This window comes from Gasterosteus aculeatus, chromosome 6 (genome assembly GCF_964276395.1).
Source record: "Gasterosteus aculeatus chromosome 6, fGasAcu3.hap1.1, whole genome shotgun sequence".
Taxonomy (NCBI): Eukaryota; Metazoa; Chordata; class Actinopteri; order Perciformes; family Gasterosteidae; genus Gasterosteus; species Gasterosteus aculeatus.
This window is the reverse complement of record NC_135693.1, coordinates 14,733,536-14,761,142: the sequence shown is the minus strand read 5'-3', so window position 1 is coordinate 14,761,142 and position 27,607 is coordinate 14,733,536. Positions and strand designations below refer to the sequence as shown.

The 27,607-nt window shown below is 46.5% G+C and overlaps 4 protein-coding genes across 7 annotated transcripts; 2 read left to right on the top strand and 2 right to left on the bottom strand.

Annotated features, from left to right (window-relative positions):
• Nucleotides 1-1,123: 1,123 nt before the first annotated feature.
• mzt1 (mitotic spindle organizing protein 1) lies at nucleotides 1,124-2,805 on the bottom strand. The gene is made up of 3 exons (XM_040178467.2): nucleotides 2,627-2,805; nucleotides 2,288-2,433; nucleotides 1,124-1,671 (listed from the first exon to the last, which is right to left on the bottom strand). The coding sequence occupies exons 1-3, from the start codon at nucleotides 2,676-2,678 to the stop codon at nucleotides 1,648-1,650; spliced, it is 222 nt and encodes a 73-aa protein (XP_040034401.1). The 5' UTR covers nucleotides 2,679-2,805; the 3' UTR covers nucleotides 1,124-1,647.
• Nucleotides 2,806-2,946: 141 nt separating this feature from the next.
• Nucleotides 2,947-6,708, top strand: bora (bora aurora kinase A activator). Of its 2 annotated transcripts, none has more exons than XM_040178464.2 (12): nucleotides 2,947-3,090; nucleotides 3,311-3,497; nucleotides 3,598-3,704; nucleotides 3,790-3,835; nucleotides 3,933-4,011; nucleotides 4,174-4,218; nucleotides 4,307-4,363; nucleotides 4,453-4,724; nucleotides 4,814-4,976; nucleotides 5,075-5,670; nucleotides 5,756-5,896; nucleotides 6,020-6,708. In XM_040178464.2, the coding sequence occupies exons 2-12, from the start codon at nucleotides 3,327-3,329 to the stop codon at nucleotides 6,038-6,040; spliced, it is 1,698 nt and encodes a 565-aa protein (XP_040034398.2). In that variant the 5' UTR covers nucleotides 2,947-3,090; nucleotides 3,311-3,326; the 3' UTR covers nucleotides 6,041-6,708. The 2 variants fall into 2 exon arrangements, with proteins under 2 accessions (XP_040034398.2, XP_040034400.2); XM_040178466.2 differs by having other exon boundaries at nucleotides 2,949-3,090; nucleotides 3,311-3,482.
• dis3 (DIS3 exosome endoribonuclease and 3'-5' exoribonuclease) lies at nucleotides 6,533-13,808 on the bottom strand. Of its 2 annotated transcripts, none has more exons than XR_013467956.1 (22): nucleotides 13,004-13,547; nucleotides 12,582-12,739; nucleotides 12,197-12,393; nucleotides 12,042-12,115; nucleotides 11,739-11,906; nucleotides 11,426-11,593; nucleotides 11,092-11,205; nucleotides 10,861-10,998; nucleotides 10,596-10,742; nucleotides 10,362-10,478; nucleotides 10,163-10,264; nucleotides 9,714-9,778; nucleotides 9,496-9,580; nucleotides 9,254-9,378; nucleotides 9,019-9,105; nucleotides 8,776-8,932; nucleotides 8,297-8,511; nucleotides 7,959-8,127; nucleotides 7,637-7,795; nucleotides 7,413-7,535; nucleotides 7,166-7,285; nucleotides 6,533-7,091 (listed from the first exon to the last, which is right to left on the bottom strand). XR_013467956.1 is itself a non-coding variant. In XM_040178462.2 (22 exons), exons 1-21 carry the CDS (start codon nucleotides 13,220-13,222, stop codon nucleotides 7,217-7,219), a joined length of 2,856 nt encoding a protein of 951 aa, XP_040034396.2. In that variant the 5' UTR covers nucleotides 13,223-13,808; the 3' UTR covers nucleotides 7,019-7,091; nucleotide 7,216. The 2 variants fall into 2 exon arrangements, 1 of the variants encoding a protein (XP_040034396.2); XM_040178462.2 differs by having other exon boundaries at nucleotides 7,019-7,091; nucleotides 7,216-7,285; nucleotides 13,004-13,808.
• Nucleotides 13,521-27,416, top strand: pibf1 (progesterone immunomodulatory binding factor 1). 2 transcript variants are annotated; one of them, XM_078104694.1, is made up of 18 exons: nucleotides 13,521-14,179; nucleotides 14,277-14,377; nucleotides 14,898-15,096; nucleotides 15,186-15,305; nucleotides 16,211-16,344; nucleotides 16,639-16,747; nucleotides 16,854-16,973; nucleotides 17,074-17,135; nucleotides 17,223-17,348; nucleotides 17,687-17,785; nucleotides 20,333-20,498; nucleotides 21,275-21,425; nucleotides 21,636-21,726; nucleotides 22,226-22,328; nucleotides 24,210-24,340; nucleotides 25,600-25,684; nucleotides 26,809-26,988; nucleotides 27,244-27,416. In XM_078104694.1, exons 1-18 carry the CDS (start codon nucleotides 13,913-13,915, stop codon nucleotides 27,292-27,294), a joined length of 2,295 nt encoding a protein of 764 aa, XP_077960820.1. In that variant the 5' UTR covers nucleotides 13,521-13,912; the 3' UTR covers nucleotides 27,295-27,416. The 2 variants fall into 2 exon arrangements, with proteins under 2 accessions (XP_077960820.1, XP_077960821.1); XM_078104695.1 differs by having other exon boundaries at nucleotides 13,960-14,179; nucleotides 14,905-15,096.
• The last annotated feature ends 191 nt before the right edge of the window (nucleotides 27,417-27,607 follow it).

Genomic DNA, 27,607 nt, shown 5'->3' with positions numbered 1-27,607 from the left:
TCTCCCTCCATCAACATCTCCTGCAGCTCGCCCCCCCACCCCACCCCACCCCCCACGGAGGGCCAGGGGTTGTTTAGGCTCACGAGCGATCAAGGAGAGCCACTGCACCGTATCTGTATGCCTCTCGTACTCGGCTAACACCATGCCGGTATTGAGGAACAGAGAGATACTGTGTTAGGAGATCAAAGCGGCGGTACAGAGATTTAGACTCAGCGCCGTCAGTGGAGATGGCGAGACAAAAGCAGAGGAAGACAGAAATGCTTACACACACACACACACTCTGAAGCTTTCTCCGTGGTGTGCCTGTGAGGGGTGAGGCGTGACTGTCAGATGGCTCGGGGGGCTACTCATTTGTAGACATCTACAGCGCTGCATGAACACCTAAACTCTCTCTCTCACACGCGCACACACACGCATACAAAAGCTACTGATTCGAGCCCTTTCGGATGAGAGGTCGCTCCTTGTCTGTATATTGGCCTGTGGAGGAATGTTCTGTGCTCTCAGCACTTTCCCCTCGTCTGGAAGATGAATAGAGCCATTTCACAGACGGTGGAGAAACAAAACAATGCTGCGTGTGGTTGGACACATGATGTAGGGCCTTCATTTGTGGTTGATCAAAGACACCTTTTTTTTTTTTTTTAAGTCAAGTTTGCAAGAAATCTCAAATTCTTTTATTTCTTGCGTGTGATAGACACGGAGGGGGTGTGATTTAAGGTCAACAGGACATCCTGCTGTAAAGAATGACCCTTGTTCATGTCTTCTCTTTGTACACGTTGATGCGATCGCCCCGGCATGCTCCGTGTTTGTATCTTTTTCCCCTTCACCTAGTGTGACAGGAAAGATCATTTCCTTTGCACGATCCTTCAGAAAAATTTCAAGTCCCATTTGAAAGCCATTAAGAATTACATCACTGGGAAAAAATGCTTTGTTATATTCTACAATGGGATCAAGGCCGGAGAGAAAATAAGACATAAATAAATGTGGAAAATATGATTTAAAAAGTACCTGATAAAAAACAGCTCTCAAACATCAGGAAAACTATGAGAGCGGAAACTAGCAGTTAACTTCTTATGCCTGATTAGAAAAAAAGAAAGAATAAGAATAAGAAGGACACCACGCCACCTTGTGGTTATTGACGGCAACATTTTAATTTAGACATCAAAAGGATCAAGTTGAAAAATGCATTATGGTTACACAAAATTAAAAAAAACTCAAAGCAAATTATATTTCAAAACATCATAAAAACATTTTCCCATGAAAAGGTGCAACACTAGTAGACCGCCAGAAACTAAGTATACTCTCAAATGAAGGCAGTCGATGGTAAAACCACTCGGATCTTCTACTTTTCAAATGGCCGAAACTCGCACACAGATCTGAGGCTGAATGGCGCAGCGTGCTCTAATGTCTGGAGAGGACTCGTGTTTAGGAAGAGGGCTGAGGTTGATTCACCTCCCCCAACCCACACACAAAAGCTCAAGACACAAGTCAAAGCGCAGAACGGGAACAGTTGAGTCACCATGGAGGCGCAGAGGACACAGTGCCAACACACAGGCTAATCTGATTGGCTGGAGATCCCATCGCAGGTACAGATCCAGGAACGGGACATTAACCCATTCAAGTTCAAACTGAGACGGTCTGGCTGCATCTTCAGTTAGTGCTGTTTTCAGAGGCCTGAAATAGAAAATAAAACATAATTGTGTTATGCCATATTTAATTATGAGATAACGTTTGTTTTATTAATTACCAAATTACATCAGCTTTATAGGCGGGCTAAAACTGTGCACAGGACATCATTCCATAAATCATAGAAATGCTAAAGTCTGTATGACAGCCATGTTCAAATACACCCATAAGTACTCAAGAGAGGGATACCTCAGTATTGGCATTCAAAGCAATGGCAGAATCTCTGACTCCAGTGGCTTTATGTCATATTGACATCCATGTCCATATAAAACGGGAATAAGATCCTGTACTATGACTTGATTAATCAATCAACAGAAGAAAAAAGAAAGAATAGTCGAACACTTTGCTGCACAATTTAGACATGTGAAGGTTTTCTGCTACTACCCCTGTCACATAACTGCAAATTCAGGATGATTAGTGTAGCAATTTCTCCTTTACATTGGACGTGATTTCTTAGAAAGCACCATAGATCAGCATTTACGGATGTGTGTAAAGACGAATGGGACTTAACCGTCATATATAGTCTCACACATTTTCTCTTTAACGATGTCAGCTGGTTAGATAATCATTTGAAAGTAATAATATAGCTCTTCCGTTTCTATACCTTGAGGGTTTCAGAAGCTTTACGCAGTTCTTTGATGACTGCAGACAAAGCTTCTGGGTTGATGCCTTGCTCGCACAGCCTGACGCATATCGACAGGGACTCCATGTCCAAACCGGTGTTCAGCAACCTGGAGATCTCAAGTAACACTGTTGGAAGAAGACGTCGAGTTATCCAAACATTAGTTTGTTGTTCATTTTCTGGTCTTAAATAAGCCCTGTGCCATTAGTCAGCTGTACGATTACAAGCAAGCTACGAGTTATCAAACAAAAACAGTTGTTCAACAAATAAACGCAGACTACTGCGCGTTTATTAATGTAATATATAACGTTGTATATTTACCGTCCATGGTCTCGCGTACTGCATTTAGGTTGGCGCTTGCTGCACTTGCCATAGTGAAACCTTGGGCTGAATACCGTTAGCCAACGTTTGCTAGCAGGTTGCTAACAACATAAACTAAACTTAAACAAGAGCTCAGTTTTTTTTTAAATAACGTTAAACGTTAATTTTAGATACAAGCAGCCGCAGATTGTAAAGCGCGATCGTTGAAGGACTGTATTAGCAGCTAGTTAGCTACATTGCCTGCTAAGCTAGCTCTCCAAAACCGGTAGTGACGACACGTCGTTGTTGATTGGTTTCCAAGACCTTCCCGCAATGCTCCTATTGGCCAGCGGGCCTTGTGGGTGAAATTGAAATAAACGTTGGTTTGAACGCTCTCGCTGACGATTGTTTGCCGACCACTCAATGCATTTAGCCCCGACTCGCTAACAGCTGGCTGCAGTACCAACGGAGCATCTGCATTTGGCGTAAGTAAATAACAATATGTCTCTTTGACATTTTAGTAAAGTGGCGTGTTTTCCGAAAGAGGAGAGTAAGGATCGTCTTACCGAATTCCGCCAGCTGCCTGTGGCGGCTACAGCGGAACTAATGTAACGTTACCTTAAATAACCTGTCAATTTACCAAAAGCTGTCGTGTGAGAGCATTACTCTTTTTAAAAAAAACAACCGTCCTTTTCCTTCACGCAGACTGTAATATCTGAAGATGGGGGACCGCGTCGAGCTAACGCTCCAGATCACCCCGGAGACTCCGGGCAGGCCTTCGGTAAGGAACCCGTTCGAGAGCCCCAATGACTACCACCAGCTGCGGGAGCCCCTGATGCCGAGCCCCTCCGTCTTCACGTCCAAGCCCTGCAAAGTGGTCAGTGTGAACACGGTGTGTGTGTGCGTGCGCGCGTGGACCTGCCGGCCTGTGGTCTCTCACTGCAACCATCTCAATGCTGTGATACTCATTTGCTCCCCCGTTTGTCCCGCAGACTCCACCCAGGTTTAACTGGTCCATCGACGAGATGGCCAGTCTCCTCCCGGTGCACATAGACCAAGAGGACATCCAGCGACAGTCTTTTTACCTCAGCCAGACCAGGTATGTTCTGGGAGGGGTCGCGGCGGATGTGGAGGTTTAAAGGAGGACAGCCGGGTCATAATGAATGTTTTCTCTCCCCGTCTAGGATGGATTCTGACATTGAGGAAAAGCGACAGAACGCTATTGAACAGGTTTGGGATTCTTATCACAGCGAATGGAGGAGGTGTCATATTCACGATTTATTGATTTCATTTAGTGAATATCTACACCATCTTTCTCCCAATGAAGTTTTTCACCAAAGGAGCCATCGTGCCCTCCCCATGGGCAGCACCCAACACCCGTAAAGGCCCTCAAATGTATATGAAAAGTAAGTTTATTTTATGGGTTAATGCTTTTTCCACTTAAATTAAAGTATTGCATTTAATTCTAAAGTCAGTAACGTTTCCATCACTTTTTGCCTTTTCTTTTGAGTTCTTGACTTTAAGGTCTTCATATTTACGGGTCTGCGTTGCTGTCTTTACTCCTGTAGGTTCTAAGTCTCCAGTGATCGCAGAGGAGCCGGAAAAGATCTCAGGTTGGTGTGTTCCTTGAGACGGTTTTGACGTGACTTTCCTACGGAGTCGTCTTACTTGTGCTTGATTTAATCTTTACTCTTTTTTCAGTTTCGTGCCAGACAACACTTTCATTACCTGCGGCTCTCGATTTGGAGAAAGTGCTGGGTGAGCCTCTGAACAAACGGCAATACATTCAAATCCAGAGCGTATTTGGACCCATGGAGTCACAGTGTCTTTCTCCGCCCTCTCCTCAGGAGATTATTACCGCAACGACGAACCATGCGACGGCGTGCAGGAGAGCCTCAGCTCCTCCTCTTTGAGACGGAAACTCTTCCTCGACGGGCAGGGCGCCTACTGCGGCTCCGACAGCTCCAGCCCGCCGAGCCCAGAGAGGGGCCACAGCACGGCGGAGAGGCTCTCGCTGCACCGGGACGAGGGCGCCGCAGGACGAGTCCAGGGCGAAGCCGCCTCGTCCATCTTCTTCTCCCCTCTGTCCTGTGGCGTCTCGGCCGCGACTCCCTCCACGGTGAGCGGCGATGTGATAAGACGTTTTTTTTGTGTTTGAATCGAACCGTTTGAACAAAAATGTGTTTGCCTTGTGTTTTTAAAATATAGGGTCAGTTCTCGTCCAGCCCCATCCAGCGTGGCCGCTTCCGTGACTGCAGCCTGGGCAGCATCGCCAGTCCCCCGTTCCCCGATATGTCCTCTCCTGCTGGCCTCGTCTCGCCCACAATCTCTCCTATTGTTGCGCGCGGAGCACGCACACCCATATGCTCAGGTAGGCCGTTTGGTCACGTGTGCACACAATAGGGCAGAATGGTTTGACTTTGGGGATTATCTTTCTTCAATCTGAATCTTTTTTTGTTCTTTCTTCAGCTGAGAAGAAGCAGCCGAGCCATTTCACTCCACTGGGTGTCTCCCTGGACAACAATCTCACCGCTTGCAACGAGAGCCCGTTAGTCGAGGGCTGCTCGCCCATCCGGAGCTGCTCCCCCCACCAGCTGCACGGCCGCAACGAGCCGCAGCACAACGGCCGTCCCAAGCCCCGGCACAGAGTGCGCTGCCTGGCCTCGCCTCCCCTCATCTCGCCGATCCTCGACCCCAAGATGCAGGACGACCACGAGGCCGAGCACCAGCTCCCCTTCTCCTCTCCGTCCTCCTCCTCCTCCTCTTCTTCTTCTTCTTCTTCTCTCCCCCCGATGGAGCTGGATCCCTCTTCCCCCCAGGCCCGCGACGGACGCCTGGAGAGAGTTGCCGCGGATCCCACGGAGCCGGTGAAGATGGACGAGGGCAAGGAGGCAGAAGGGAGGTCGGAGGACGAAGAGGAGGAGGAGGAGGAGGAGGACAGCGCGGCGCTTTCGGGGCGGCTGACCAGCTCTCGTATGGGCAACGTGTCGGCGGCAGAAGGCTCGCGCATGTTCGTGTCTCTCCTGGCGGAGGGAAGCAGCATACGCTACGATTCCAGCATGCAGGTTCGTGCGAGCAGCTGCCGCGGTGCATTTAGGTGGAGTTGTTCGCCTCACTGAAATACGGGCTGCTTTTCGGTGTCCCCTTCAGGTGGACAGCGGTTACAACACTACCTCGGCGGGCACTGCCAGCCTCATAGACGCCCTCGGCTCGGACTGCCACGGCAAAGAGTCCTTCAGCTCAAACCCGGCAGAAGAAGCCTTTCAACTCCCTCGACAGACCAAAGTAAAGGTGAGTCGGCCCTGTACGTGCAAACACACTGGAAAGTCACGAAGACTTTACAGTGTTGTGCCGCTAGTCTTTTTTTTTTTTTCCCCTCTGCTTGTTACTAAAATGGAGTTTCTGATTCTACAGGTATTTTATCATCACCACTGAGTCGTCTGACGCATTTTAAGGGGACGCCTCCTCCAGTGAAAGCTTGGCGTGATGAACTCGCAAACAAATCCAACAAAGTTTACACATTGTTTTTGAAGCGTTTTATGTTGCATAGCTTCGATTGGGGTGATTTGTGTGACTTTGAACTCAGTTTCACACCTGGTTATTTGTGTTTTTAAGGTGTAAAGTTCACAAACGATCAACCACAGTATGTTTCATCACCTGTTGGAAGGGAGAAGACTAACTCAGTCGATATTGTAGTTCCAGCGTGAGACTTGTAAGCAATGAGCACAAGTCGGCGGTTCTCTCGGACAGAGGACGGTTCACTGGTGTGATAAATGGGGGAAAAAAAGTCACGTCTGTATCAAATTTGCACAACAGTAAGCTCCTTGAATGCTGTATTGACCTCATTTCACTTGAACTTGTTGCTGATGCGATCAAGCTGAAAGATCCAGATTTTCAGATGAAATCAGATTTGAACTGTTTATCATATTTTTTTATGATTGAGATTTTCTTTTATTAAGAACTGTTAATACAGCTTATTTGTGCAACTCATTAGGATATTTATTCCTGGATAATGCCACTAGAGAACTGATTGAGCCGTTTTTTTATTATATACCTAAAGCACTGGCTGAATCGTTATTGCATTAAATGAACTTGAATATTTATCTGGCTAAAGAGTTTTTCTTTTAGTTGGTATTTTCTAAATGTGTATTTTTCCTTAATGATTAAAAAAATATAGTAACTCATTGCTAGGGGACTCCTTTTGCAAAAAACATTTAGTAGAGATTAATACTTAAAATCCATCCAAACAAATCTATTATGCTTTTTATGGGTAACTTTATAAAATTACAGAAACAAATGTATTTAAGGATCACCTGCGATCCTCTGAATACAGCTGTTAACAATCACACTTCTGTCTAATGAAACTTTTTCCAAGTACTTAACGAATTAAATCAATGGGCTTACGTAACACACTAACGGGTAAAAATAACACTTTAATGATCGGCAGTACGTTGTTGACAAGTTGCAGCTTCATGTGTTTCCCGTCCTGTAAAGAGCAGAGTGACTTATGAGCTTTTGAAACAGACCCCGTCGCTCAAATTGTATCCGTTCTTAACACACTTAGACGTGCTGAGCTGGCGGTTCGAGTGAATTGCTGCTCTGTTCTCTACCTCAGCGGTCCAGTTTTGGTTTCTTGGCCTGTGGTTCAACATCTGGGGGCGGAACACTCACACCAGCGATCTGAAATAAAAACAATGAAAGCTACCGGTTAAGTGAATTAAACTAATTTACACAACATGTTGACCTTTCTCAGCCAAATCTCCCACTGGTGGTTCCACAATAGAACCTGAGTGTGGTCGGTCCTTACCACGGGCTCAATCAGAGACATGCGGATCTTCTGGTGCTGAATATTGGAGGCGTCCAGGCTGATGGTGACCTTCACCTTGTCAAACAAGCGGAAGGTGTGCTGCTCAACCTTCAGAGTGGGACCCTACAGACATTCATGGAAGACGTCTTTAAAGCGCGCCGCCCTCTGATCGGTTCGGTTTAAACAGCGTTGATCTAACGAGCCACGAGAGAAGGACTTCATACCTCTTCGTCAAAAACAAGGGCTGGGCCCGCCTTGTCCTTGGCATCGAAGAACACCGTTCCCTCCAGGCCGAACTTCGGGATGAGCACGATGATTGCGTTCTTCCTCACAAACAGAACAAATCCGTCTTCGTTCAGTATGCCTCTGCTCTTGAAGAACAACTGGAAAGAGAACATTTGCATTAAAAGCGCGACTTGGCGGCGCAGTGCGGTGAGGTCCGTTGGATTCAAATGTTTTGTGAGAAGTGGGCTCGTTTGCCACATTTCCGTATTGGTTTTACTGTTAACTGTGAAATCATACCAGTGTGTCTATCCGTGCGTTTACCTGTGTGTGGAAGGCCACCGATGCCCTCTGTGCATACTGAGACATTTTGTGCCTGTAGTTGAGGTTGTTGGAGAGGGCCGCCTGCTTCTGTTTATCCATCAGGTCCGGGTAGGTGCTGTCTGCCCCGACGGCCACTGCCAGCAGGCGGTGAACGATGATGTCTGCGTACCTGTAGAAAGGAGCAGACGAAGAGGGTGGAGGAGGTGGAGGTTCAGACAGAACAAGGGGGACAACATGGAAGGCGTGAGCAGGTTAGTGAGAACCGTGCTGTTGTGGCGTCTTTGTTATCAACAAGGGGCCCAACACAACATATCTAGTCAGAATATCCGTTTTCAGACCTCCTAATAGGTGACGTGAAGTGGGTATAAATGGGTGAAGCAAGGCCGTAGTGCAGGAAATCGCTGTCCATGCCGGAACAGAAGTAGACCGCCTGCATCATGCAGCGAGTGGCCAAGATGCGCAGCAGCGTGTTAAAGTACGGGAAGCCGTCCACTCTGGCCACGTCAAGGGAGTCCGCCAGCGCCTTGGCCGAGTCCGTGTGGATCTCTACGCCCTGCAGGGAGAAGGTAACGGTAAAGTAGGAACAATCAACATTGTTAGATGTGAGGTCATGAAACAGCTTTCCGGTTTCGCCCACAGGAACGGATGGTTAAAAAGTTTCACTGTTATATGTCGAAGAAAATGTCAACTTCATTCACTTCTGTTTGAATAAATCAACACACCTGAAATGTGGGAAGAGATTAAAGGGTTATATATTCATTTAATTCGCTAAAGCTCAGACTAGCGGGAAACTTTAAAAATAGAAGACATTCTCTACCTTGGACTTTGAAGCTTTCAGCAGGATGTCGTAGTTAGATGGAGGCGGTGCCGGATGCTTCCTCAGCAAAGCACAGTCTGGAAATTCATCAAAAATCTTCTGGGCCACTGAAATATTGGCCAGCAACATGAACTCCTCCACCATAGAGTTGGTCTCCCTAATCGACAAGAGATGGGCTTATATAAAAACACGCAGCCTGACAGGCTGGAGATAAACAAAAAGTTGCTTTTTGAAGTCTCCTACATGAGTTCTTTGGTCTGGAGGTCGATGGGGTCGTGGGTTTCACTGTCGATGTGGAATCGGACCTCTAAGGATGACAGCGTCAGCGCCCTGAAAGCGATCAAATGCAACACAAAACACGCTTCCTGTTGAATACAACCAGTGCTTTGGGTTACTGTTTCAACCCGTCAGTCCATCAGAACAAAGTAATGCAGCTTCTATCCTTCGGCCTCCATCCCTCCTAACACCCAGCCTTTACCCTTTCTTTATCCTCTGCTTCTTGAGGATTTTGGCCAGTTTGTTGAGACCTCGCAGGCTCTTGGTGACATCATCGTTCTTGGTGGTGTCAATCATCATCTGGGCCTCAGCGTACGTCAAAGACGCCTGTAAGACCAGGAAACAACAAAAAAATGCTTTGTTGTAGATTTGATTCACACATGAACAAAGCATTGGGTATATCTTCTGTCATCGTACATCAGGTGTTGGGTGTTGGCACTGTACCTTGGAGTTAATGACACTTTTGGTGAACCGGGTTTTAATAATTTCGGCCTTGTGGTTCATCTCCCAGATACATGAGAAAGCCAACCTGGCAAAACAAATTGTTAAATAAGAGACAAACATTTGAACAGCCGTTTATTTACTGAATTAGTGAAAAGAAATTGCTTAATATAATATCTACTATTGTAGACACTAATATCTAAGTGTTTGCATCTCCTCACCTTTCCACATTGGAGCGTAGAGAACAGAGATTGGAGCTGAGCAGCTCAGGGACCATGTCTATCCTCTGATGGACACAACATTACAATTATTTTAGTTTGTGTCAAAATCTATTGTTCTAAATCAATCAAAACTATTAGTGGTCATGGTAAGCTTATTGGTTAGCATAAAATACACAAACGCCAGAAAACTGAAATGATACATAAGATTTAATAAACTTTCAATACCAAGTGTGTTTTGCATCTCACCAGGGAATATCACAGGTAAAAAAGGAATAGTAAAAAGAGATGCAAGACATGTATGTGATTTCATGTTGGTGGACTGTGTCGTGGCAAAAGGTGTCAAATAGTTTACTAATAAACAGGTTTCCCAAACAAGAAGGCTTATCTTTCCAGTGACGTTGGCCTTCTGACGTGGTGAAAACACTCGGGTGCAGTTGGTTTTTCCTTACCTTGCCACACAAGTAGACAGTGGTGCCACGGTTCGCAGCCTCTATGTCCATAGCGTTGCCAGGTCTGATGAAGTGACTGACATCAGCGATGTGCACGCCCACCTACAAAACAAACATATGCAATACTTTAGGCCCATGTGAAATAAAAAAAACGCAGTATTCTCTCTACTCTTGTCACGCGTGTGTCCAGTTCGAGCACCTCCAGGTTTCCGTTGTCCAGGTCTCTACAGTGCAGGGCGTCGTCTATGTCTGTGCATCCGGGAGGATCCACACTGCACACGGTCAGATGCCTCAGGTCCTCTCTCCTGGCCATTTCCTGTTCCACAAACATCAACATTAATACACGCACACAACGTAAAACGGACGCTACTTCGAATCGCGGGATGATAAATGATTACCAAAACTGTGACTAGAATACTGCTGCCGTCTTTACCTCTGGTGTGATGACCCACGGCATCTTGGGAAGGAAACTGAGCACAGCCTGAGTGAAGGCCTGGTGGGGGACGTCGTGCTCCAGCAGCAGCACCTCCTGCTCGGTTTCCTTGTCCCCCGCATTCCCCAGACTGCGCACAAAGTGGCCCTAACAAAGAAGAAAAGATGGATTTAATCATTTTATTGCGGCTTCATATGAATGTAGAAACCCTAAAGACAATTCCATTTTCTGTCAAAACTTTGGCAAAAAGAAAGTTGCAACTTACATTGGGATATCTGGAGTGTCTCGGCCAGCCGTCCATGGCCACCATGATCCTGTGGCCCGCCAGTGTGGATGCCTGACGTGTTTCAATGCGGATGCGGGGGATGCGTCGGTCCGCCGGGGTGAAAAGATGTCTGGTAGACTGAGAGAAAAAGAAAAGAAAAGAGAGTTTGTACAGTATACGGCATTTAAAATGTAAAACTGTGTATGGAATCATAGAGAAGTCGAGACTTACCTCTTTGATTTGGGAGGGATTGAGCATCCCGCAGTATGGCCTCCAGTTCCTTTTGATGATCCCCACCACTTTGCCGGTGGGCTTCCTGGCTGATTCAGCTGCCGACATCCTCAACTGCTCGCACACACAGGAACACAAAGACTATTAAGACACTGTACATAAACAAAAGCCACATTGGGATCTTCATTCACTTGCTAGTCTCTTTTTGGGTAGCACAGCACGGTCATTCTTCCCACGCTGCTGTATTACATTCAGACAATAACACCATAAGTAGGCACATGCACCTCCAGCGGGAAGTTGAAGTCCAAAAACAATTTATTTCAGTCCAACTCACTGATTCCGCCTCCTCGTCTTTGTCCTCCTCATTATCGTCCTTTGCCGCGCCTTCGTCCTGCAGCACGATCGAGGACGGCGCCACCCACTGATTGCGGGGCAACAGCTGCACAGCAACCAGATCTTGGTACACGGCTCTGTTGAGGTTCTGAAGACCTTGGATGAGAACCTGTCAGCGAGACGAAGGGACCGAACAAAGCCTTTACAATTTGCATGTGTTCCTATTTTATTTTTTAGAGTGAATTAACTCTTTCTCTTAACAGAAAATCTCAGACATTTCCGATAAATATACACAGACACACACATACACACACCTCTGTGCTGTCTTCCCCCTCTCCCTGAACAAAGACGCTGGCCTCCAGATAGTTGTCCCTGCTGGCCCTGAAGGTGCCCTGGAGGAAAGTGCCGCTCTTAATTCCTGCCTGGATCCTTGAGAGGGGGAGGTGCTCCGGGAAAATCATCTTACTGCTTGTGATATCATTCTGAGAAATAAATAAATGAAAGGATCAAAATAAGCACAAAGAAGACGCGGAGGGGAAAACAGGAGATGTACAGATACAAATCACGCACAGCGAAATAGTTTTCATTTCTATGCGTACACATTACAGGGAGTTCACCTTGTCATCATTGGACAAAGCCAGACAATCCACAAGCTCAGGGTTCGCTATCAGGCTCTTGATGTACTCTTCACCTACAAGAGAATACACACCTGTGACGATGCTAGTTTACGGTAGGAAAAAATGAGGACGCCCGCTTGCTGAACAGCGCTTACATCTGTACACCAGCAGGCCGCTCTCCTCGGCCTTCCGTTTGTTCCCTTGGTCGTTGGTGAGGAGGACCACCTTGGGTCCGTCGGCCTCGGCCCGGCTCTTCTCCAGGTGCTGGCTGTACCATTTTGCGGCGACGCGGATTGCGCGGTCGTTGCGGTCATTGGCGCTTTCTCCGGGTTCGCGCTCAATGAATGTCTCTCTGGGAGAATAGAAATCATGGGGGAGGAATGTGGAAGAATGAACAAAAAAAAAAGACTAAATCTTCTGCCCCACTTTTTGTTTTTAGTTCTAGGGTTTTAATAAAGAGGTCATAGTGTGAGTGGGGAATACGCAGTTAATTAATGTGCATCTGCACAATGCACTTAGTCCCTGATCTCTTTTTCTCACTTGTGGTGTTCGTTGGTGAAGGTGTAGAAGTGCTTCTCTTTCTCGTGTATGATGTCCTTCAGGCGTTTGTAGACCGGTGCGCTGCGATGGCGAACCTCCTGCAGCACAGTCTGAAGGATGATCACGTTACAGATCACAGGGTTCTCCAACACGTCAATCTGCAGGACAAGAGGAGTAAAGAGTCTTAGAATCTGTGGCGAATGATGGAGTGAATACAAAAAGTGATATAGCTGTAGCTGCACATTCTGGCAGCATGGTCATATAGCTAAAGACACACAAAGAAGATTATACATATGTATTAATGTATATGAAGCAAAATAACCATAAGTTGAGACAATAAAGCTTGGATCATCACAACACATTGGAGACACCAACTTAAATGTATAGAGCACATGTGTGAAAGACGGGGACGCTTTTTGTACCTGGTGAAGCACAACATTAGTGTCGGGAATCACGTAATGTAGATAAGAGCACAGGTTGCTCTCGATGAACGGGTCCCTCTGCAGCACCGCGCACTCATGTTTGCACTCAGCGCAGATGTCGCTTCCGCACCAAATATCATCTCTCAGGTAATGCTCCCGCACTATCTTCATCACCCCTCCTGCCCGGGTCTTCTTCACGAACGTTTTGGATTTCAACATGATGACAATTAAATCCTTAAGAGATTTAATTCCGATGTTTCTCTCCTACCATTAGGTGACCAGCAGGGAGTTAGCTGCCCATGTGTAAACTAACGTAAAATCGGTGGGCCGACAAAACTTTTCCGGAGTTTTGACAAACGTGGGTTTTAGATGGCGATGTCAATCTTGTCCGTCAATATCGATTTATAAACCATGTAGGACAATATGACACAATCTGTGCCTTGAGATATACGGTGATTCTACGGTTAAAACATAAAACAATAACAAAACTGTTGCTCGACACTAGTTTTGGTTGACCATCTAACGGTTGTTGAACGAAAACAAAGTAGAAGAAGGCGTAAGACGTACTACTTGTCCGAGCTCACAGCGCCACCGTGATTTAGGAGGAGGCACTGCACGCTCTGCGCGACGTAAAAAAGGACACGGGCGGGTGCTCGTTGTATCGGAGGTCCGCCGCCGTTGACGTCGCTGTAGTTCACGTCACTGGTTCACCGTCGTAGTCGAGCCGGGGATGGCGGTAAGCAGGCGGCTCGGAGCGGGACCGTTTAAAATATAAACACCGCACTCTTGTCAGCTCCGGTGTGTCACTTTAACTCTTGGTTGTACACACGTTTGTAATATTTCCTTATGGACAGTTAGCTGTTTTGAAAACAAACAAACAAACAAACGAGCGGACCAAAACAACCGAAAATGCCTCCGAAGAAGCAACAGCTGAGGCCGACGGCGGCCAACGTCTCCAGCTCCCTGGACCTGGAGTCGGAGGACGTCAGCCTGGAAACCACCGTGCCCACCACGGAGGACGTCTCCTCGTCCGACGAGCAGCGGGACGGATCCCACAAGGTGACCCGCCAGCTGATCGAGAGGAAGGAGCTGCTGCACAACGTCCAGCTGCTGAAGATCGAGCTTTCTCAGAAAACCCTGATCATAGACAACATGAAGGCCGACAACATGTCCAAGGTAGGAGGATGGGGTGGGGGGGAAGTCGGAGCTGCCATTTGCAAAATTGGCCTTTGTTGTAATAGTGGCCTTGTGGTTGTTTCCATGAACGCTTCAGGTCGATGAGCTGGAGGAGATGCTCAACGATGCTCTGCATCAGAAACAAGTCCTGGCCCTGAGACTGGACAGCCAGCTGAAACTCACTCAAGAGGAGACCAGGTGAGTGAATTTTGAGGGCGCCGATGGACAGGGACAATCTTATCTCAATAGATTTACTCTGATATAAACCTCTTGGTTACAGTGAGCAGACAAACCTGTTCGTTTTGCTTTCGACTATTTCATACAATCGTACAGTAAGGCGGTATCTTGGCCGAGACACGACCGGCTAACCTTATTGCCTCCCAATTAATTCAACTAAGATCGCACACACGCCGAGACGGAAATGTGTGTGTGTGTGTGTGTGTGTGTGTGTGTGTGTGTGTGTGTGTGTGTGTGTGTGTGTGTGTTCGTGTGTGTGTGAGTGAGAGGGAACTGTGACCTTGATCTAACCGAATTAGAATTGAAGAGTATGAAGAAAATGTGTGAAATATGGAAAACTCAATCAGTGATGCGTTTGTTTGGAGCAAGAAAAGTGCTTCAGCAGGAAGAAAAAAAACCCCACCTGTGTCTTAGCCGATCCCACTGATGATCTGGTAATCACAAATGTGTAAAGTGTGCTAACGAAGGGTGCCGTCGCCAGGAAGCAGCAGGCTCTGCGTAAGCAGGAGATGGAGGCCATCCTGCTCCGGCAGCAGCAGCTGGAGGAGACCAACCGGCAGCTGTGCGAGAAGGCCGGGGAGCTGCGGCGGTCTCTCAGGGATCTGGACATCTCTCGGGACCGATACCAGGAGCTCCGTGACCTCCCCGACGACCAGATCTCCATACAGGAATATGTCGCGGTAAGCAGCGTCTTGGCGCAGCCTTAACGGACCGGACGCGTTGATTTAGAGCGCGCGGTGAAGCTGACGCTGTCCTTGCCCGATTTTAGGTGCGTTTCTACGAGGCGGTGACCCCTCTGCGGGCCCAGCTGGCTGAGCTCAGCGCGAAGAGAGACGGCTTGACTGATGACGCGAATACGCACAGAACCCAGATGAAGGCTCTGATGAAGGTACGGCACACCGACCCCGGATCGCACTACACCTCCCTGTTGGATTCTTTCTCATCTTTCAGTACCAAGTTCACTTGTTTTGAAGTGAATTTGGCATGTTTTATTGTATATTGTCTGACAATTTTCCGTCTATTTCCATTTCTCCTTGTATATAATTTAAAGTCACAGTAAACAAAACCGCTAACTTGCTGATCAACATGGCACGGCCTTTTGTGGCCTTTTTTTTGGTGTACAAATAGAAGTCCGTAATGTCAATGAGCTGCATTATTTGCATTGTGTAAAGACTAAAGAACAAGTACACGATGACTCCCTCAGGCGTTGAGTCACACATTTAAAATTCAGAAAGGTTGACGAGTTTCAAATACCTTTTAACCTAAATGTGAGGACAAGGCCCCAATCACCCTGTCAGCATGAATCACGTGTCGTTGAGCTTATGGCGGAACATGCTGGAGGCAGGGAAAGAATTCAGCACATTTAAACCCGCCTTAACCTTCTGGGTGCCTCGGGCTGCTGTGGAGAACCTGCGGAGCAACTTGAGGGTTTGTTGTCTCGCTCAAGGGCACTTTGGCCAATAAAGGACCCCCCGCTCTACCCTCTGAGAACTACCAATCCCCATTAAATGAACATCGCTCGAATGCCACAGAGTATCCAGATATTGTTACTCTTATATTGTCCTTTGTTGTTGCTCTTATATTGTCCTATCTTTGTTGTCACACTTTCTTTTTTACGCTTGGTCGCATCCAGCAGGCAAGTTACCCGTGAGCTCAAGAGGACCATAACATTTTTTTTTTTTAAAAGAACCATGATGCTTGTGGACATTTTCAGGAGCTATAATCCTGCTTATTGCGTTGTGTTACTAATGTTGTGAACACGCCACGTCGACACGGTTGTCTTTGTACCCACAGAGCTACGAGGAAGAGCGGCGGCTCCGTACTGAGCTGGAGTTGAGGAGCCAGAGACTTACACTAGAACTGGCCGACACCAAACAGCAGATCCAAGAAGGAGACTATCGCCGTGACAACTACCCTGCCATCAAACGGTGTGTGTGTGTTTGACATGACAAGAGGAGTAACTTCTCTGTAGACCTCGTCTGATGGGGAGGGGTCAGCTGTCTTCCTTTATAAGGTCACACTACAGCTGTTTAGACTGCATCCTTCAAAGGAGGCAGCACTTGAAATGAAACAATATGTGTAATGTAATTTAGTTTTTTGCGATTGTCAAAACCAAACTCCTTAACACTTTTAGTCTAATATGGTTTGTTTTCTCCTTTATTTAAGTTCTGGATACGTTAGTTTCAAGGTCAGATGTTAACATTTCACGCCATGCTTTATAGTGAGCGGGACAACTTTGAGGCCGACCTAAAAGAATTAAAGAGACGATTTGAGACTCTAGACTTGACTCACACAGCAGTGACCAGAGAAAGGAACGCACACAGCAAAGAGGTACTTCACACACCCATCCCACCACTGAACAATTGGTCTTCATACGTCTCACTGGTCCCTTTTTTGAGGGTGCTTTGTTCCGTCAAAATCTACCTTTGTCCTCCAGGTGGCGACGTTGCAGCAGTCAGTGACGCTCCTGCAGAAGGACAAGGAGTATCTGCACAGACAGAACATGGAGCTCAGTGTCCGCTGTGCTCACGGAGAAGATCGCCTGGAGAGGCTGCAGGTTCACACAGTCCATCAGCTAGGAGGCTCATGGAATACAGCAGATATTCAATAAAAGGACAGAGTCTAATGTGCTGCCACTTCTTCTTCATTCTTCCTAGGTGCAATTAGAGGACACTAAGAAGGCGAGGGAGGACGCCTATGAAAAATATGTGGCATCCAGGTTAGGGTCTGCTGTTTTTGTATATTCTAGTGTTTTTAAAATGCGTCCAGTTGCTTTATTTAATTTACTACGTATTTCTTTTTACAGAGACCGCTACAAGTCTGAGTACGAGACCAAGTTGAGGGAGGAGCTGGAGAACATCAGGCTGAAAACCAGTCAGGAGATAGACAATCTGCAGAGAACTTCCAGGGAGATGTATGAGAGGGAGAACAGGTAGCCGTCCTTTTATACAAGAAACGGCATATATATATGTTGGTAAAAACTATGAAAAATATCATGGACGTAGACTAGAAGTTGCACATTTTCCTAAGCATCATCTAAGCAAATACAGTTTTCAGACAGGAGTAAATGTAGTTCGTTACGTTACTGCAGGAAGCTGTGTCTTTGTTGTTATTTATAAATGGGATCAATGTCACGCTGCGAAGTCACCAACTTACCCAAATATTTAATGAGAGGAAGATCAATGAGCACATCTATTAAAATGAAACATAACTTTAAAAGAGTGAAATGCTCTGCGACGTGACATTGTACTTGTTTGGGTTGCCGACCAGAAACTTGCGTGAGGCCAGAGACAATGCCGTGCTGGAGAAGGACCGAGCGGTGGCTTCTGACAGAGACACGCAGTCCAGATACGACCAGCTGCTGGAACAGTGAGTTCTACAGTCATCATCTTGGGTTAATATGTATTGACCGAAAGGTACATCTAGTTTATTTTTCTCCTGTTTTTCTTTTATGACTGTTGTCATTTATTGTACAAAAACCTGTACAAATAATACTGAACCACTAGAAAGTGAAAGGTCGTTTGACATTTTTGTTAACCCTTTAACGTTGTCAAAGTGTGTAAACAAGGAAATCACATTGAATCTGCTTCATGACCATCTCACAATCCCCTCACGGAACCCGTTCTACTTCTCTGTATTCCCCATTTCTCAAATCCTCAGCAGCTACCTGCAGACTCGGTTGCACCTCACCTCTTTTAGGCACTCTGGTGAATGAGTAACTTAATACGAGATGTTGTCCTTTTTAGAAGTTAAAACGGTATAACTGCCGTTTTGTGTTCACTGCCCCAGTGCAGTATCAGGGTGGGAACTTCACCTCAGGGCAACTGTTAAACTGACAAGTTGGTAAAAAAAAAAAAGAAATAAGCGCAATGTGTCAATTTGAAATATGGCGACGTAGCATCCCTTCCTCCTCCTTGTCGAGTCGGCGGCCTCTAGCGTGATCCATAAAGAGGGCGTCTTGCTTTGCTCATGCGATGAGCCTCCTTTCGGCTGTAATTCCTCCCTAGTTTCCTCCTCGCTGTGAGCTTGTGGTCGCCGTGACGCGACGACCTGTCATCAGCGAGCGTTGTAACTTGCGGCGTGCGTGGGGGTCACCCGTTCCCCCTAAAGCGATCCTTTGAGGCCTTTCGGGCCATCTGGTTGAGCCGTTTCATCCATTGTACGGTCATTGTAACCCTGGCGGCATCATTTTATTGCGTGCGATTCATATATTTTGCCGCACCAAAAAACAAATTGCAGATCTGCCTCGGTTGATACGGCCATAAATGAGTGACAAAGGTGGCGTCTTTTCACTCATCTCCCCCCCCCCCCCGCCACCCTCCCTGGTGATTTGTATCCGAGTTGGGTGACCATATCTCGGCCCCCCCCGGCAAACAATGGCCATTCCGGTGTAGCCTCAAAAGATGCCTCACGGTCACGTCCTTGTAGGAAGTTTCAAATCTTGCCTGGAAATTGCAACAGATAATCTGGGGCGTGCACACACACACACACACAGTATCAGAAGTTGTTTCAGTCGGCCTCGTCAACACTTTATTCCTTTCCACTTTATTTATTCCGTTTCTGCTGCATACATACATTTCCCTCCTGTGAATACGTTTTTGGAATTGATGTGTCAGTAGAATCATATTTTAACGTGTTTCAGTACTACGCAGCATTTGTTAATTTGACCTTTTAACGGTATCCGCACGCAGCGAGGCACGCACGTACACAGCAGCAGTGTCTCTTTCCTCGGTTACTACAACATACCAGTCATTTCTCTAGATCCAAGCCACCAGCTGTTGGTCTTTCTATATACACACACGGTTCACTCTCCCTTCCCCGCTCCCGCCCCCGCTCCCGCCCCCCCCCCCCCATCCCACCCCTGCGGCTGCGATCACATTCCCCCTCTGCGTCACATCGCAAGCCAGCAACGACAGATGCGATCCTCAAGCCCTTAACCCATAACCCCCCACGCATGCCCCTATTTTTGGGGGCAACGAATGAGGCGGACGAGCTCGAAATGGCGTCAGATGGTTTGTGGCACGGGGGGCCGGCTCGAGTCTCGGCCCTCTACCACCGAACGCCGGCCAACGGGCGAGTTACGGCCAACAACATGTCCATAACAAAGGAAAAAGTATTCAGAGCGTTTGTTGCTTTTTCTCCCCTCCGGACTTCTACGAAATTGCCACGGAGAGCCCCGCCCCCAAGTCAGGTGTTCTGCAGCTGTAAATGTCGTTTCATTTGAAATCCCTCGCTTTTTTCTCTCAAAATGCTTTCTCCTTGGCTGCCATAAATAAAAGAAGGCCATGTGGACCACGTGTACATGTCTGTCACCTTGGGCGCTCAGCGCGGAGGATGAAATCCCATCAGGACAGCTGTAATCGAGAGTTCTTAATATTATTCTACCAACCTCCGGGGTTTAATGGATTCGCTGCCGGAAAGCGGCCTGCGCAAGACGACCGGGCTCTCTGTTAGGAGAACTATTGTATTCTATGTGGGGGGTGGAATCAACAAATGTTGGTCTTCTCAATGAAGGACTTCTGACTATGACATCCCAAAGATTGATGGATATTTTATTTCCCCCGAAGGCGAGGTGCTTCTAAGCGACTGTTCTCTTTCCCACCACCAAGAAATCACAAACGCCACAATTCTCTGTATCTCTTTTCTAATTACTGAGCAGCAACTGAGAAGTTGAAACCGGTTTTTCCTCTCGCTGTCAACTACAAACATTGCCAGGAGGGCCGTTAGGAAACACTCGCTTAAGTCTTGTGACTTGTTCGGCACCACAAAAAAAAAATTTGGCCGTGAAATCCCAACGTCGTCTCTTCCTTGCCGGTCTGCACCGAAAGTACCGCTTTGTTTTAACGCACCCGCTCCCATCCGCACACGACCCCCCCCGACGGTCCGAGATCCACCCGCGTGTCTCCGTCCCCGCAGGTTCCGTCAGCTCCAGCTGGGCGCCGACAGCCGCGTGTCGGAGCTGTCCAATCGGGCCAAGCTGCACTCCTTCGAGGCGGAGCGCGCTCAGATGGTCAAGGACGAGACGGCCAAGGCGCTGGCCCAGTGCCAGGTGGAGTGTGAGAAACAGCAGAAGAAACTGGAGGTAGTGTGAACGTCAGCCCCCGCCACCACGCCCCTCCCAAGCCCCCCAACGCCTCGTTGTTCGTTCATAATCACACGTTTGTAATTTATACCCATTTATAATAGCATATGTAAGCGGTTAATTGAGTGCAGCTTGCCCTCGACGTCTGATGCACTTAGCGCAGGTCCACCTCTTCGCCTGTGTTTAACCCCGTCTGGGGGGTGGGGGGGCGGGCTCGAGGGGGGGGCAGAAGGACCAGCAACATGAGACGGCGCTTTGCACATAATAACGTAGGGAAGGTGCAGGTCACAGATATTTTCTCCTAGTGAATAAAGAGCCGGTTTAGCTTCTGGCTTCAGTGTTTGTTGTTGCTTTTTGATTTTGTTCTGCATAATCGTGAGGTTTGGAAATAGTCGTCCTTTCATTTCTTTAAATTCTCTCTCATTTTGTTTACGCTTGTAAAAGGCAACGGTAAAGGTTAGTATCATGTTTCACATTTACCACGGTGGCAACTCTGCAAGCCAGAACACGGAGTTTCAGCCTGAGAAACTGTGTTACATAAAACCCAACAAAACAATGTAACAACATTGGGGCCTCGCTTTGCAAGTGCAAAAATGGTTAAAAGTAAAAAGATTGGCATTGCAGAATATAATGAAAATAATATTCCTCTTCTATAATTATTTACACATACAAAATGTACAGGGTTTTTTTCCCCAATTTGAAAAAGCCTTTTGTTTTGTATTGTCCCGCCGCGGGCTGATTGACTCCCTATCTCCCCTAACTCCTCTCCCCCTCAGCTCCTCACCCAGGAGTTCTACCGACTGCAGACGTCATCGGAGAAGCGCCTGGCGGAGCTGCAAGCTCAGAACACCGAGCAGGCGTCTCGCCTGGAGACGTACGAAAAGCTCGAGCAGGAGCTGGACCAAGTCACCATGCAGGCCGCCGAAAGTGAGACTCGGATTAAGAAGTAGTGTGAAGTAATGGAAATACTGGAAGAGAAGTTTAGGAGAAAAAGAAGATGTTGTGTGACACAATGAGATTTTACTACCAGCCTGTGTGGTAGTTTTATAAGATAAAACCACCACGCGGGCTGGCAGTTTTTACTTTGTTGTTATCAGAACGGTCCAGGAGATTATTTGTGTTTCTGTGTGCTGCCAGTTGAGAACGAAGAGGAGGCCGAGAGAGTGCTGTTCTCCTACGGCTACGGAGCCAACGTTCCCACCACGGCTAAGAGGCGACTGAAACAGAGGTACAGCGCGCAGTACAGGAGCACACATAATAATATAGTATTATAATAAGAGATGGAACTAAATGAACACTGGAAGTTTGCTCTCTGACCTGTGTGTGTGCTTCTTCCTCAATATACTGTGTGTGTCTATATAATAGAATATTATATATATAATATATATAGAATTGAATAATTTGATGTGTGCAGAGGGGGGGGTCCAAGCAAGGCCACCGCAAGTAGGCTGATTACATAATAATGAACGACCAAAAAACAGGGAGAAGCTCTCTGGTCTGATTTGTGATCCTGAGTTGGTCTACAGTTTTGTTTGTTTCTAGATCAAACTAAATACAATTGCATTTTACTTCACGTGAATGTGACGCATGTATGTTCGCAGCCAAAAGCTCAAACTGATCCCAAACATTTGCGGTTGCAATAAGCTGCAGCATAAACGCTGCATTTATGCATGCATACATTTTGAATGTCTGCGACTGTTTGTGTTGTGTGTTTGTGCGTCGTGCAGCGTTCACTTGGCGCGCAGGGTGCTGCAGCTCGAGAGGCAGAACACGTCTCTGACGAGAGAGCTGGAGAGACTCAAGTCCCAGACGGGACACGTATCCGAAGAGGTAAACGCCCCCCTAGACGTTCGCCTGCCAGGGGGCCGTTATTAACGGGCCATTTAGGTTCCATTTAAAGTCTAGAAGGAACAAGTGTGAACAAACGAACCACTCCAAGCAATGCAAGTCGGTGCCGTGCGACGCTGACTGACCGTCACAGAGCTCCTGCAAAGCCTCCTGATTCATTTCAGACCTGACGACACGACCTCGCCGCTGTCACACAGCCCTCTTTCATCCGCCACCATTTACCTCCTCAATGCAGCGCAGCGCTCGCTCAAAGACCACACAAAAGAAGCTGGTGAGGCGGTGGGTCCCCTCGGGATTCCCCCAATGAGAGCGCCCTCATCCGTGCACACGTCACACTGTCCCCGCTCTTCACCCCTCTCCCCCCCCCCCCACAACGAACGACCCAGCGGGCCAAGCCTTGCTGCTTTTGAGTGGCGTAGTATGCGCTCGTGTGTACAGTGCGGAGACTTTACCCTTGGGTGTGTGTGTGTGTGTGTGTGTGTATTTACTCCGTGCGTGACTACGTTTGTACCAAATTTGTCTCCCAGTCTACTTCTCATGTCTATAAAAAAAAAAAAAAAGCAACGCAAAGAAATTAAGTAATTATCCAGGAACGGTTTTATTCACAAGAGCAGCAGCTCGGTCAACCGATGCGCTCGCCATTATTCTCACTCGTTATTATCTTAATAGGAGAGACTTTACGAGACAGACTAGAGAGGCCAGACCGGTTTGAGACTAAATAAGCCAGCCTTTCAGCTTTTCAGGTGTGACCGACTCTTGCCTCGCAAAGCACCGAGCGTGAAAGAAAAGGGTGAAAAATTAGACTATTTATTCACTAAGAAGGGTGTTCCCCGACTTAACCGCCCACACAGTCGCCCTGCCCTCCCACCCAGTTCCACTCACTACTTGCTGGCTGTAAAAGTGGCTTAATGTGTAACACCCTGACTTTATCTTTTGCCTGATACTCGCTGGGTAATGTCTCCGCGCTCATGGGACATTCACACTCGTATATGAAAGATTGTCAGAAAACACTGAAAAGGTGCTTTTCTGACAGTGGTTTCGATAAGAGAAAACCCTTAATTGCTCCCCGGGCAAAAATGTAAAAATCCATGGGTTAAAAATGCTATGCAAGTTGCTTTGGATAAAAGCGTCAGCTAAATGACCTGTAATAAATGAGGTTAACGAGGTTACGAACATTCCCCCGGATCTCAAGTTTATGGCTCCATCTAACTGCTTTTCATAAAAAGGAAACTAATTAGTTTATTTCTTCATTTAAAACTCTAATTTATGGGCATTTAAGTACTTTCTTATCAGAGATAAGGAAGTCTTGCATTTTACAATATTACCCACATGTAAAGTCAGGCTGGGCGATAAATCTACAACCCCAATAAATGTAATTTCTTATCTCACTAACAATATTCATTGTGATGTAGCATGTTTTCAGCTAAATCAATTAACAGTCTGACGGTAAAGTCTAATTATGTTTTCTCCGTTGTGAATTTAACACATACTAAAGTGTACAGAGAGATGAGGTTTAGTCTGATTGAACACATCAGTATGTGCTTAATTCATGCATTCAAGTATCGTCCAGCCTTAGAATGAAATCATTTCGATATTCCTGTTACCACCAAGGCAGTTTTCGTATCGTGTTGACTCATCATGCGTGACTCTCCACAGTTTTGGACACGTGCAAACCACCAAGTCTTTTTTTTAATTTTTTTTTTGTACACCTCCGTCTCAGGTGTATTATTAAGTCGGGGTTGAAATAACTCAAAGGAAAAAAAGAACATTGACTGGGCGAAGTCATTTTTATTACGATTGCTCAATTGTGTGTGTGTGTGTGTGTGTGTGTGTGGGTGTGCACGTGTGCGCGCTGTTCCTCAGTTGTTGGCTGCCAACCAGCTGTTGCAGCAGGCACAGCAGCCCTATGGCTACCTGATCGAGACCGTGAGACAAAAGGACACGCAGATCACCTCGCTGAAGGAGCGCCTCGCCTCCCTCGAGGACGATGTCAGGTACACGCGCAGAACATTCGTTTACAAAGCCGAACACGTCCCTCTAAACAAGGAAGGAACTGAACACGTTTAGAACCAAACACACACAATACCTTTTTATAAGTGAAAGCAATCAAGTCGTGTTCCTCGTCTCCTTGTTTAATTTTTTATATATTGTGATTCTCTCATCGCGGCCGCTATCCGTGCCTCCCCACCCTGGGGCGTCTGTGCTTTTGAGCCTGTCTCTCTTTTGTCTGCACGTATACCTGTCACACCTAGCTCATTACGTCCAAGTGCGGCGCCGCACGCGTGCACGACTTCGGCTCTGAGCAAGAAGTGAGTTTTTGCCATCCACGCGCTACAGCTTCACGGCCCTAACCTAGTTCCCTCCCGCCCCTCCTCCTGTAGTTTAACCTGAGAAATATGCAAACCGATGGACTTTTTCAGGCCGACGGGTTTTCTCTTGCTGCGCTCACCCGAGGCGAGCGTCAGAGCGCAAAAAATAAATCCCTTTTAAAATCCCCAGAAGCTTCTTGAACACTCCCAATCTGACAGATGCATTGAAGTCTTCCTGTGGCGACGCCGTGTTATGTGTGCAATTGCTCACACACTCTCACTTCATGTTCCGCAGTCTGTGCGTCTCAAGGATTAATGTTTTCACTTAGTTTAGTGACATCATAGAAACGGACAACGGCGGTCAGTAAGTGAGACTGTCGAGTTCGTCAATCCTCGGTAAACGCTGGTGAAGCCACCGAGCTGCTGTTTAAAAATTTGCAAGATCATTTGTTTTAAAGCAGCACCGCCACAAGCCCCTGCATGTACGTGTCACAGCCCCAGGAAAAAAAACTAACTTTGACAGGACTGACTTTTTTTCTCACAAGATGGAATCCTCACAAACAATTTATTAATACGTACACATCTTTTAGAAATTATTTGATTGGGTGGTTTTATATCCCCTGGATTTATACTCCCAATACAGGTAAACCAAACTGCCCCCATTCAGACTGATGGGTTTATAGCGCAGCATTTAAAGAAAATGAAATGAAAATATACAGTTTACACACAAATGGGCCACATTCAGATTTTAAATATACCTGGTCCCGTTTTGGCCTTTTTCTGACCCAACCCTCGCGCCACAATACAACTAATTCTTAAAAAAAAGAACGATAAATTAGTGATTCACACAACCAATATTGAATTCACTCCTCCCCAATAAGTTCAGTGATATTTTTCTATTAACCCAAGAGCTGTTCTCTGCCTGTTTTTGGGTGCAACCCCAGTTCTCTGAGGAAAGAACGGACCGCCCTGCAACAGGTGAAAAACAACATGGCCGCCGACCTGGAGCGACTCCTCAACCACCGAGAGGTACACGCGATGCTTTGTGATGTTTTATGTAGTTTGAACATTTTGGGCTGGTTCAGAGTGGAAACAGGAAATTCCAGTAAAGTTCCAGTTAGAAAAAAAGTGTTTATGAGTTTGAAAAGGTCAGTGTTGGTGCTGTGACTAATTGTCACCTGTTCTGTGGAAAAACATTCTTCTCACACTGTAGCAAAATATAAAAGGTAGTTTTTTATCATTTATAATTTTGGTAATGGCTCAAGAATCAATAAGCTAACAATGACAATTCCATGCAGGTTGGACAGTGATAACATTTCAACTCGACTGGTTGGCAGAAGGGTTCTAGTTATGACCGCAACTAAAGATTATGTACATCATTGGTTCCTCCTTCTAGTCAGTTCAAGACAATTTAATCGGTAATCTTTTTTTTTTAATGAAGCGGTTATCAAAACGATTGCCGATCGTATTTAACTGATTGAGTGGTTCCAACACGGGTTCCTACACTTTTCCACGCCACTTATAGATTACATAATAATGAACGACCAAAAAACGCCCCACTCTCCTCCGGTTGTGGTGTGAAATCAATCAGTTTCACTCACTTTGAGAACCAATTAAACTAATCGATAAATCAACCAAACTAATCGATAAATCAACCAACCAATGTGTTGCAACTAGTGTTGCAACGCATCCTTCGGGATTGCGTGGGCGTGCGTGGGCGTGCGCGTGGGTCCCTCCAGCCAGCCGTTTGCTGTTCGGAGTATGTTGTCCTGTCATAGACAGCTGTTCCTCGGCTCGACTGTTTGGGATGCCACCAGTGTGCGTGTGTGCTCGTGCGTGTGCGCTGGTGCGTGTGCATGTGTGACATGCCGGGGCTCATGTCCTCAAGGGTGATAAATAGAACCGTGAAAAGTCCCCCTCTACCCCCCCCCCTCCTCCGCATCAGAAAGCATCAATAAACATTCCTGGAAACGTTTTTTGAGAATTCTTTAAATAGTATTCTCTATATTTTAAGGCATTTAATTGTATCAGACACATATTTAATGAGTGTATAATGTTTGGTTTATCTTTTTGACAGAATTCACGTCAAAAATGACTTTCGCCTTTTCAGACCCGGCTCTTTTTGCTATTTCTCTTTTTTATTTATTCTTCAGGAGTTAGCGGTGATGAAGCAAGTCCTGATCAGCATGCGTTCCGGACAGGGAGACCCCCTAAACCCGTTGGGAACCGACAAAACTGCAACGGCAACCTCTGGAGCAGGAAAGCATCAGTACAAAAAAATGAACAAAACCACAGAAGAAGAGTCACCAAACAAACCCAAACCCACTGTGTTTGTAAGTGTTTGATCTGACGACGCCCTTCATGAGTCACACCACGCTAACCGGCCTGTACAGAAGTCCAGACAAGTTCAGGGGCTCGGCGAAGCAACGGGAAGTTATTAATCACATTTCGTCATTTAGGTCCATATGAGCTTTACACAGCTGAGCGAGCGTATTAATTATTACATCGCGTGGAAGTCAAATAAGTGAAAGTATTCCGCTTGGCGCTTTATTCTTCTCTAACCGCTATTCTTTTCTTTTCCTTCACAGACTAATAAAGAAGTTCCTGGTTGGTACAAAAAGACGAAGCAGAAACCCTAATGCAAAATTCCTCTCTGTTACTATTGGTGCTCTTAATCGTCACTCAAGGCTTTAATAATCGTATTTAGTGTTTTAGGATTTTTTAAATGTCATCAACTTTTGAAATACAAAAGCAAAAATTGTTCCTGGTGTCAGAGTGTTTTGTTGTTCTCATCTTTGGTTGCATTTTGTTGTGAGAGGATAAACCCTCTAAAGAAGGTATTGCCTTCCACAGGGTACACACATTCCCAGCTAACTGACTGCCCAAACATTCCTCTTCCTTGGCAGTGCTTCATTTTATTAGGTCTGTCTATCATTATTTTCTCATCTTTTC